The sequence below is a fragment of the Pagrus pagrus genome (genome assembly GCF_965226575.1).
Source record: "Pagrus pagrus genome assembly, chromosome: 3".
NCBI classification, from domain to species: domain Eukaryota; kingdom Metazoa; phylum Chordata; class Actinopteri; order Spariformes; family Sparidae; genus Pagrus; species Pagrus pagrus.
The window spans coordinates 9,000,498-9,011,820 of NC_140187.1; the positions used below are offsets into that span (position 1 = coordinate 9,000,498).

The window sequence follows — 11,323 nt, forward strand, 5'->3', positions numbered from 1 at the left end:
TTAGCGTGAGGTTTAGCTTGTTTAGTTTGCTTTTCCCGTGATGTGTCGAGAGCAGCATCAGAGTAAATAGGAACATTTATGCAAATTGTCTAATATTTGGAACAAGCTTTCAGCATAAAATTATGGTTAATTATTTATTACATTCCTAAAAATGTTTAATAAACATTTTTCCTAAACTAATGCACAGAGCTAAAAAAAAAACAAACACTCTGTATTTAATTGACACGTACCTCTTGTTAAATGTTGGGATGAAGATCAGCCAGCCTAGGTGTGCAATTAAGCTAATGGAGAGGCAGCTCAACCCACGGCACTTCACTTCTCATGAGACTTTTTAAAAAGAGCAGCCAAAAGCACCCTGCTGCACAGCTAAAGCTGAAATTTCAGTTTTGAGGGAGGGATTTGGGAGGTTTCACTGCTGCATATCCACTTGTGCCCCCTTTTCAAGAACCTATAGCACTTTAGGGGCCAAAGTACATGCCAGTAAACCTATCCCCAAGAGGCAGAGGGAAGAGCAGTGGGTAAGGTTGCTCCGAGTGTCTCTGAAAGACTTTATTGCCTCTCAAAACGCCAAGCCCACGCACAAGAATCCGCTGGAACCTGGCTGGCAACACACAGCAGAGGACAGCAGTTAACTTGAAAAAAATTGTAAGTACATTCTAACACATCGATGGAAAATCAATCATCAATATCTTCTGTATTTTGTAAACTAATCTATGTAAATATGTGTGTGTTCTTTGACCTAATCTGACACCAGTTTGCATGTTACTGTTTATTACTAGGTAATGAGATCTCCCTTGTTAGCTGAAGTCAGAATTCTTATTAAATATTGACAGCAGTTTATATGATTTTATTAACTTTCAAGTTAAATATGGTGAAAACCATTCTGTGTTGGTAAAATGTTGTTTACTATACATGCTGTTAGACGAGCAGAATATTCTTAGCTGAATGAGAAATAATGCGAACAGGAAAATGTTGAAGAAAGATCAATATCACAGTAATGATCAGCGCAAGAGAGAAGTGGTAAATATAGAAAGAGACGCACTAAAATCACTTGAACTCTGTCCTCCTGCAAAGACTAAGAGTTGCAGTATATTGTCAAGCTTGAATATTATATATTATTCAATATTTTATCACAAAAAAATGACAAATAATAAAACTGTATGCTCTGCGGCTAAGTGCAGCTCTGAGATTTGGGTCATAGACCTGACAAGTTATTCGTAAATCAGTTCACACCCTTGGCACAGCTATTTTCTCTCCATGACAAATATAGCTTCACAGCAGCGCACTGAGTGTGCTAAACTGCTAAACATGCAGGTACTTCATCAACTAACAGAAATTGGCATCATTCAATTTGACTGAATGTATTGTAATAGTTTAAGTGGCTATCAAACTAATGGCTAATACAAGAACAACATGCTTCTGTCATTAACTAATTGACTAATGAGATCATAAAAACTTGGGAAGATCAACAGAAGCATGGGAAAGACAAAGTGCCAACATCGGTTTTTACTTTATACAAGATACAATTTGAAATCTATTTTATCTTTATATCATATATATTGCATATACTTATACCCCTAAGTAAGTGGTATTTTTATACAGTATATGATGATCATTCTAACTCTTAAATCAAATTGGAAAAGACAATACTTTTAGCATTTTTGAATTTTCTGACGTCACATGTCAGTATGCTAATGTGACCCACTTCGTCTTTGAGATTACATTTTTGTAATAATACCAAAACTATTTTCCATAATTACAGTTATAATTATAACTTGCTTTTGATTTGTTGATGTTTGACAATCGGTGTCTGAAGCTTATCCTAACTCAATAATGACTACTGAGCATGAAACCTGACTAATAACGCACTTTTGCAGAAATCAATTATTAATTGATGAAATTAACGTCCTTTTCGGTTTCACCTTTTATCTTTTCACCTATTTCTCCAAATAATTCAGGGCTAAAAAGAAAGCGACCTGACCTGAATACAAAGATGTTTCTGACTAATGTTACATTTGTTTACGTCACTTCCTGAGTCATGATAGATAGTTTTATGAGGTATGTGACCTGCTGCCTGCAAAATTAGTTCGGTCACTTGCAGGAATTTACAAAGGGAATTTTAAGAATGTACTGATCATAGAAATTCTTTCATTTATAGCACAGATAGAGTTACTAACTTGGGGACCCTGACACCATTTGTGACACAGATATTACTTTTATTGTTCAAAAATCATATATATCAATCAATATATAGCCCAAAATCACAATCACATTGCCTAAGTGGGCTTTACAAACTGTACAGTAAACTTATGCCATAATATTATTTAACCCACACTGAAGGAGGAATAAATTGTATCCCATTATATCTTTTCTATCTCTTCAAGGATAGGCTTTACTTAACATTCATGAACATTCAACTCCCTTAAGCTGCTTGTTAAAACAATGATAAGTGATAGCCATTACAGATTCAGACCATCTGGAAGGGATTAACCGCATGTCAGACAGATGGGGACGGTTGCTAACAGTGGTCAAGCCATGCTAACAGCTCTAGACTACACTGAGATTCTAGGATATGTTACAGTAAGCACTGACATAGGCACAAATAACCCTATTATACATTCCAAGTGACCACTAAAGTGAAGACCAATTAAAATGGTATGTATGCAATATAAACAGTGTTGCCTTATTAAGTGCAAGATAACATTTTTTCATTCACAGAGAAGCTGTTGTTTCAGTCAAGATGTTTAAAATACGTAAAACTAAGGATGAGGAGCCAACCGCTCCAGGGCAGGGTAAGTAGACAGATTATTTATCACAGCCAAACAATAATATGTGCATTTTAAACTGAATGCAGATAGAAACGCCTGAGAGGTAATATGAAGTAAAACTGTGTTAAAGCACTCAAATCTTCTTCACAAATGTAAATAATGCAATTACTTATCCCATTTAATGACAGTGAAAATTAGAAAGAAGTCGAGGGTGCCAGGAGTTATGATTACCCAATATGTGGAAGAACTACCCGAAGGCATGACCACTCCAGACTTCACCCGGAAACCCATTGCTATAACTATTCAAGAAGGTAAAATACCACCTCTGATCACATGCATAACCTTACTTCTTTTTTTTTTTCTAAAATAACATAACAATATACTCTTGCTGCCATTTCTGTAGGAAAACTGGTTATCTTCAGAGCAGTAATTACAGGCAAACCAGCACCAACTGTGACCTGGATGAGAAATAATGGGGAAATTGATGAAGAAAAGTACAAAATCTGCTTTGATGCAAGCTCTGGTGAATATCAACTACAGGTGAGATCACTGATCATGTGGCATAAGAAATATTCATCTGAATAAAATCTAAACTGATGGATCCAATAAAGCCGTCTTACGCTATCCTGGTTTTGCAAAAAATAATAACAATCATGTATTGACTGATAGATGCCTGCTGTAACAGTGGATCACGCTGACACATACAAGTGCTTTGCCAGAAATGAATACGGAAAAGCCGTTGTGACTGCTGCACTTAATGTTATTGAGGGTCAGTTACTTCTATTCCATTATAAATTATACAGAAACTAAGACAAACTACATCCGTCTCACTAGACTCTCTTTCTTCCACTTTAGTTGGCTTTAAAAAAAACAGAGCCATGCAAGAATCGAGAACAGGTACGCCTACATTCAATCTATAATAATTCAAAGTCAGTCCCTCATTGGATGAAATTTTTAACCAAACTGATGATTTTGTTGTAGCTATCAGAGAGATACCTGAGGACTTCAAAAAGGCCCTAAAACATAAGTAAGCAGTAAAAACAAATCTCTGTTGTTTTTCTTGCCATGTGTGATTGTTACTTTCAAGTGTTACAAATGTTTATTTTTACTTCATGTAGGGTCGACATGGAGCATAAGGAAGAGAAAAAACCCGAAATTGATGATAAGTTTTGGGATCTGCTGTTGAGTGCAGACAAGAAAGACTACGAGGCCATCTGTGCCCAGTATGGTGTCACTGATTTCCGCAGGATGCTGAAGAAACTAAGTGAGAAGAAGGAAGAAAGAGATCAAGAGCAAGAAAGGGTGTGTTTCAGCTTCATTTAAATGCCAATATACAGCACGTGCACAGCCTAACATGCTGAATTTTGTTATACAAGAAATGTAAACAATCTCACGGAAATAAACATTTTCTTTTTGATTCCAATTACTACAGGTTGTAGAAAGACTTTGCAACCTAAAGCCAATCGAAATGAAAGATGATGGTCTTGCAGAGTTTGAACTTGAAATGTCACTGAAAGACCCTGCCAGCAAAATCTTCATATACAAGGTGAGATGTTTAATTTTACATATTTACTTTTTCACGAATAAATTAAATGAAAGCAGACACACTGCATATTTCTTAGACAATAATGACTGCTTATGTTGAAACAGGATGGAGTTATGATTCCTTTTGATGCGGAAATGGAGGTGAAACATGGATTGAAGCAAGTGGGAAAGAAGTTTGTGTTTAGCATCAATGGTGTTGACCCCGAAGATGCAGGGTTATACCAAGTAGAGGTTGATGGAGTTAAGATTTTCTCGACCGACTTCAAACGTAAGATGATGCACCAAATTAATTATCTATACACTACTGTAACATGTGCACATGTACAATGTACAGTGTACGGCATGTCAAAAACAGTTACATTTGCCATACGTGTTGACAGTAAGTACAAGATATCATGTTAAGCTATAATTATGCGTTTCATCTAGTTCCCGAGGTGGAATTCTTGGTCAAGCTTCAAGACGTGAAAGCGGAGGAAAGAGAGGACGCTGTGTTTGAGTGTCTCGTCTCACAACCCCTGAAAAAGATAACTTGGAAGGGAAAGAACATCCCATTGGAGCAAGGGGAGAAATTTGACATCCTCGTGTCAGAGGACATGCTGATTCACACATTGGTGGTAAAGGACTGCATGCCACTGGACAAGGGAATTTATGCGGCTGTGGCTGGAAACTCATCCTGCAATGCCTGGCTTATAGTGGAAGGTACTGTTTACAAATTTTGAATCAAATGTTTACAGATTCTTTAATGCAAGTTTATCAATCATTGAAAATGTTAAAAATGTCCTGGTACTGTGTATCCCATTAGTTGACAGTGATCCAAACTCACGGGGAAAGAAGAAAGCTCGCAAAACAACCAGAGCAGGTGGTGGTGGAGATGAACTTTTGAGGATTGCTCAGGAGCAACAGGCTAAAGTACAGAAACAGAAAGATGAGATAATTGCAAAGGCGAAGGCAGAGGCAGAAGCAGCAGCTGCAGCAGCCGCCGCAGCAGCAGCAGAGGCTGAGGCTAGAGCAAAAGCTGAAGCAGAAGCCAGAGCCAAAGCTATGGCTGAAGCTAAAGCTAAAGCTAAAGTGAAGACAACGGGGAAGGAAACGGATAAAGCAAAGACAAAGACAAAGGCAAAGGCAAAGGTAAAGGCAAAGGCAAAGGCAAAGACCGTAGAAGGCGCAGATGGAACCACTGTTGTGGAAGAGGGGGAGGTGGAGGATGTAGAAGAGGAAGAGGATGAAGAAGAAGAAGAAGAAGAAGGAGAAGAACAAGAGGAGGAGGAGGGATCTGCATCATCAGAACCCAAGAAGAAGGTAGAAGCAAAGGAGGGAGAGGCACCTGCAGAGGATGATGATATTGAAGAAGAGGAGCCTGTTAAAGGGAAAAAGAAGAGAGAGCGAAAAGGCCCACTTGTCCCTGATACAGTCGTTGGTAAGATGCATCAACACGTAGTAATTAACTTATTGTACAGTTGTTCATATATTCCTGTTCACAGTTAACAGCAAGGTTGTATTTCCTTCAGACCCAGGAGTATATTTCACCGGCGGACTGTCAGATGTGAACGCCATCATTGGTACTGATGCAGAACTGGTTTGCAAGTTGAGCAGTGAGGACTGTGACGGAGTCTGGTACAAAGATGGGAAAGAGGTAAGTAACATAGGAGTTGATAAAGTAATAGTGTAAGGTGTTAAAGTGTGTTAACATTGGTGTGTGTGTGTCTGCATTTCAGATAACAGCTACAGATGATATCTGCATTGTTAAAGATAAGACTTATCGAAAGCTAATCATCAAAAGCTGCAAAGAAGACGATGCTGGAAAGTACCGATGTGAAGCTGATGGCCGCAAAACAGAAGCTGTGCTCAAAGTTGAAGGTATCGTACTCAGTCAATTTGAGGTACTACGGTAAAAAATTTGTAAAACAATATTTGTCTCAGCTGAGTGATAAAAGTTTGAAAAGATGCGCTTGTTCTTCTAGATCCTCCAAGACTTAACCAGGATGACCTCACCGAGTTCATAAAGCCAGTTACAATCAAAACTGGGAAAGATGCAGCATTCAAGGTGACGTTTGTTGGCCGTGAACCCATGAAGATACAGTGGTACCATGACGGGGAGGAGCTGCTGGAGGACACCGGTATCAAGATTGAGAAGTCTGACTCACACACCCGCCTGCTGCTAAGCAAGTGCAAACGCAAAACCACAGGAGAAATTAAGATCAAGATTAAAAATGAATGTGGAACAACTGAAGCCATCTCACAGCTTGTTGTATTAGGTTTGTACGCTGCATTTTAAGACCTGTATGTTCTTAATCTGTAAGAGTTACATACATGCAGGACATGTATATAAGTAGGGTTGTTCTTTATTGTTGTGTCTTGCTACAGATAAACCAACACCACCCCTCAACCCTGTGGATATTATTGAAAGTTCTTCAACTTGCATTGAATTCAAATGGAGGCCTCCCAAAGACGATGGTGGCTCTCCTATCACAGACTACATCATGGAGCGCCAGCAAATTGGCCGAAACAGCTGGAAAAAACTAGGCAAGATTGGCCCAGAGCCTAAATACAGGGACAGTGATGTGGATCATGGCAGGAAGTACTGCTACCACATCAGGGCTGAAACTGATCAAGGTGTCAGTGAGATGTTGGAGACCGATGACATTCAGGCAGGGACAAAGGGTAAGCCTTCTTTCAAGCACACAAAAATGTATTGCAACAGTGTTAAAGTGACATTTTCTAAATTTGAATCATTCTTTCAGCGTACCCTGGATCTCCCTCTCAACCCAAAATTGTTAGTGCGTTCAAAGACTGCATCAATCTGGCTTGGTCTGCGCCAGCTAATACTGGAGGCACCAACCTTTTGGGATACAATGTGGAGAAACGCAAGAATGGAAGTAATCTGTGGGGCATGGTCAACCCAGCCGACGAGCCAATCAGAGGTAAGACCATGAAGAACTTCTGATGTTCAAGATCTAATGTATTTGTTTACAAGTTTAAATACAGACGTGACACTGTCAAGTTAAATGTGCTCTCCTTCTTAAACTGCAGATGTACAGAACTATTTTTTTTTAGATATTTTATGGTCTTCACTATATTGTTTGACATGCCAACAGAGAAAAAGTATGCAGTGAAGGATGTTGTCGAGGGCATCGAGTACGAGTTCCGTGTATCAGCTATCAACATTTCTGGTGCCGGAGAGCCGAGTACACCTTCTGAATTTGTGTTTGCAAGAGATCCAAAGAGTGAGTGATAATCCCAAACAGCTTATTATCTCAATGCTTAATTCCTCATGTCTTAGTTCTTGAATGCCTAATTGTTTACCCTCTCAGAGCCCCCTGGTAAAGTCATTGACCTGAAGGTGACAGACTCCACATACAGCACCTTATCGCTGGGCTGGACCAAACCCACGGAGGAGGAGGGGGTTCAAGATGAGGCCAAAGGATACTTTGTGGAGCTCAGGCCAGCAGAAGATCCAGAATGGAGTCGCTGTCACTCCAGTGCTGTCATTATGAACTCCTATACTATTATGGGTCTGAAGTCAATGGCCATGTACTGGGTGAGAGTTTTAGCCACCAACGAGGGTGGAGACAGTGAACCTCAGGAGCTGGACAATTATATCATTGCAATGCCTCCCCCAGGTGAGTCAGTGGTAATTGTGACCAGTCTTCAATCATAACTTGATTCATTTTACCTTTATTTAATCATTTCTCTCATTAATTTTGTCTGAAACTCTCTCCACATTGTGACAGTGAAACCTCACTTCACTGACAGGAAAATTAAGAACTTCATGGTAATGAAAGCTGGTAACGCTGCTCGAGTCAACTTCAACTTCCAGGTTCAGTATAACATTCATCAAAAAAGCCCTTAATGTCCTATCTGAGTTTAGCTTTAATACTGCTTCTTTTGTTTTTTTTTATCTGTTGTGTAGTTTATTTTGGTTTCTTGGGGGTTTTTTGTCTGTCATGTTGACTTTTTAAATGTTCTTCCTTGTTTTTTTATCCGTTGTGTTGCTTCTTCATGTGTTTTATATTTATTTTATGTTTTAAATCTGTTGTGTTGGTTTTTTTTTCCATGTGTTTTTCTGTTTTTTTTATAAAACCTGATGATTTTACCGGCTTAACTGTTTTGTTTTGTTGACTTTGTGAAGCTCTTTGGAACAAAGATTGTGAAGTGCTCTATAAATAATAATTATTATTATTTATGTTGACAGGCCTCTCCAATACCATCTATCAAATGGCTGAAGGACGGTCATCCTGTAGCCAAGCATGTGACAGTGAGCAACTCTGACACATCATCACAGCTGATGATCCCCTCATCAGAGCGTCATGACACTGGGATCTACACTATTATTGTCAAGAACCTTGTTGGTCAGGAGACCTCTAGTGTTGAGATAAGAATCACAGGTACAGTGAAATAAGTGACTAAGCTTTGTAGATTAATGTGATCATATCAAAGTGAATAAGAAGCAAAAATTGTTGTGATATGGCCAGAATTAAGATTTTAAGTACACTTTAGACTTGAAGGATTGTGGGGAAAATGTAAAGATCTTAAAACTGTGTGTATCATTGTTGTCATGATAAGCATTACGATACTTACTGTACAATCTTTTTCTACCTGTTTGCAGATGACCCCAAGCCTCCAGGCCCTGTGGAGCTGGATGAGAACGTGTCAGGAACAGTGACGGTCTCCTGGGATCCCTCTCCAGATGAGAAGAAAGACGACAGGCTTCACTACATGATCACCAAGCTTGATTCTGTCAAGCGTACTTGGCAAACTGTGGCAGACCATCTCTTCAATAACAAGTTCACTGCCATCAATGTCCTGCCCGGAAGGCAGTATAAGTTCCGGGTCTATGCCAAGAACGACATGGGGCTTTCCAAACCATCTGATTCAGCAACCTGGGAAGTGAAGAGAGTAAAAGGCAGGTTTAATAAAAGTGGATATAAATTATGCAGCATAGAGCTGAGCTGATTAGTCATAATTAGTTGAACAACTGAAGGTTAAATGAAAACTTCCCCCTCTTTTCTTTCTTTTCTGTGTTTTGTCTTCATTTTTAATTGGAAGTATGGGTTTGAACTGTCATACTTACTAGACTTTAATCCAGGTTAACAGATGTAGATGGGTATGGAGCCACAAACAATGAGTCAAATAATCAATTAGTCAGGCCAAAAAAAAAGAATCACCATTTTTATATACTGTATTGATTAGTCATTAATTACAGATATTTTAAAGCTGTCAAATACTGACACTTTGGGATTATAGGTCGGGTCGGCTGCCATCCGAAAGCGACAGTATTTGACAAGATGGGAATGAGACTCCAAAATCAACTCTCTCACAAATAAGAGCTTTAAGGAAAATTGACAAACTTTCGCTGGCTCCAGCTTCTAAAATCTGAAGATTTGCTCCTTTTCTGTCTTTTCTCTGTTCATCACTTGGCGCTCTGAGAGGCTGTGATGGATGTTTCTTGTTACTTTTTGACATTTCATAAACTAGATAATTATTAGAGAAATCAATTGGCAGAGTTAAGCGATAATGAAAATAATAATTAGTTGCAGTTTAGAAAACAAGTGAATACACATGTGAGTGTAATAGGAATGTCGATTTCAAAGAAAAGACAATTTCATAAAATCATCTCCCTTCCAAAAGGCAATTAAAGAATATCAACTAACTGCAAAGGGGCATACTGCAAGGTCAGATATTATTGCTAATGAATGTTTTGTTTGCTTTGTGTAAATGAAACGCAACATGAAAAGAAGAGAATTTTATATTTCTGAGTCCTCTGCTATAGACAGTAAAGCAAGATAAATGAATCGATTGCCAGACGACTAAAGGGTACAGAAATGAAAAGGATGTCTATCGTTATGTAACACATCCTTGTAACTTTTCTTTCCTTTTACTTCTTTCCTTTCAGAATCATTTTCTTTGAACCTTGCTGCCTCCAAGGACTGCAACTTTGAGGTGCCTCCTTCATTCTCTGTTCCACTGAAAACACACAAGAGTCCAGAGAGCTATGAGTGCTACATGAGTTGTGCGGTGAAAGGAAACCCCAGACCCCATGTTACCTGGTACAGAAACAACATCAGCCTCAACACCAACACTAACTACTACATCACCAACACATGTGGGGTCTGCTCCATGGTGATACTCAAAGTCGGGTCCAGAGACAGTGGGGATTACACCGTCATTGCAGAAAACAATCTGGGCAGAGTGGAGTGTTCGACTAAACTTGTCGTCGAAGGTAAAAAAACACATCAAAATTATTCGTTACATCTTAAATCCACTCCTCTAGCTGCATGTCTTAACTGCTCCCATCTCTACCTCCTCTTTCAGATTAGGATGATTCAGTGGGCCTGAACTCCTGAAGATGAATGAAATGTGAAGGATGTGCCGATCGTGATTCACTGTAGTGACGTGAAGAACAAAATAAAGGATGAAAGAAACATGTTTTAAAGTGCCAATAACAAATTTGGCAGATTCAAACTATGAGATTCTGCTGTGTTTGAGTGTAAAATCTACTCAGTTTATGTAGTGGATGTAAAGAACACTTTGACAGGAAACATCCGAGATCCACCATTAATTATATGCTAATCTTACACCCAGGCATGTTTATTTATTGGCCTGTATTTCCCTGAGCGGTGATTATAGTTAGTTTCTTCTGCTGTTTTTTGAATAGGACAGAAAATCTGCTTAGTTTACTTAAGTTACTTCCTCATGGGAAGTTTATGATATGACAGTACGATTGATTATTAGTGTTAGAATCATCAATAATTATGCCAAAATGTAAATAAATCCTACCTGTTCAATGACAAACTGTCTTATTTGCCTGTCTTTAACCTAAATGTAATCATGAGCTTGTCACTTGAAGTATTGTCTACAGGCACTCCAGTGGCTCTGTAAGGCTTTACTTGCAATGCTGTGCTTTGAGATAAATGTTAATGCTAGCATGCTGAAAAGTAAGCCGTCGTTTTAATATATTTTCAATCAGCTGTTTTTTGTTTGTTGATTTAAAGACAGACTTGTCCACTGTC

General features: G+C 38.8%; 1 protein-coding gene across 1 annotated transcript; it reads left to right on the plus strand.

The window, feature by feature from the left end:
• The first annotated feature begins 484 nt into the window (after window positions 1-484).
• LOC311255326 (immunoglobulin-like and fibronectin type III domain-containing protein 1) lies at window positions 485-11,323 on the plus strand. The gene is made up of 24 exons (XM_084349718.1): window positions 485-645; window positions 2,719-2,792; window positions 2,957-3,079; window positions 3,172-3,308; window positions 3,438-3,537; window positions 3,624-3,665; window positions 3,750-3,795; window positions 3,887-4,070; window positions 4,201-4,314; window positions 4,419-4,581; window positions 4,740-5,012; window positions 5,116-5,730; window positions 5,822-5,946; window positions 6,029-6,170; window positions 6,275-6,568; window positions 6,678-6,974; window positions 7,055-7,234; window positions 7,409-7,537; window positions 7,625-7,933; window positions 8,045-8,130; window positions 8,506-8,698; window positions 8,920-9,216; window positions 10,207-10,533; window positions 10,626-11,323. The coding sequence occupies exons 2-24, from the start codon at window positions 2,741-2,743 to the stop codon at window positions 10,628-10,630; spliced, it is 4,233 nt and encodes a 1,410-aa protein (XP_084205844.1). The 5' UTR covers window positions 485-645; window positions 2,719-2,740; the 3' UTR covers window positions 10,631-11,323.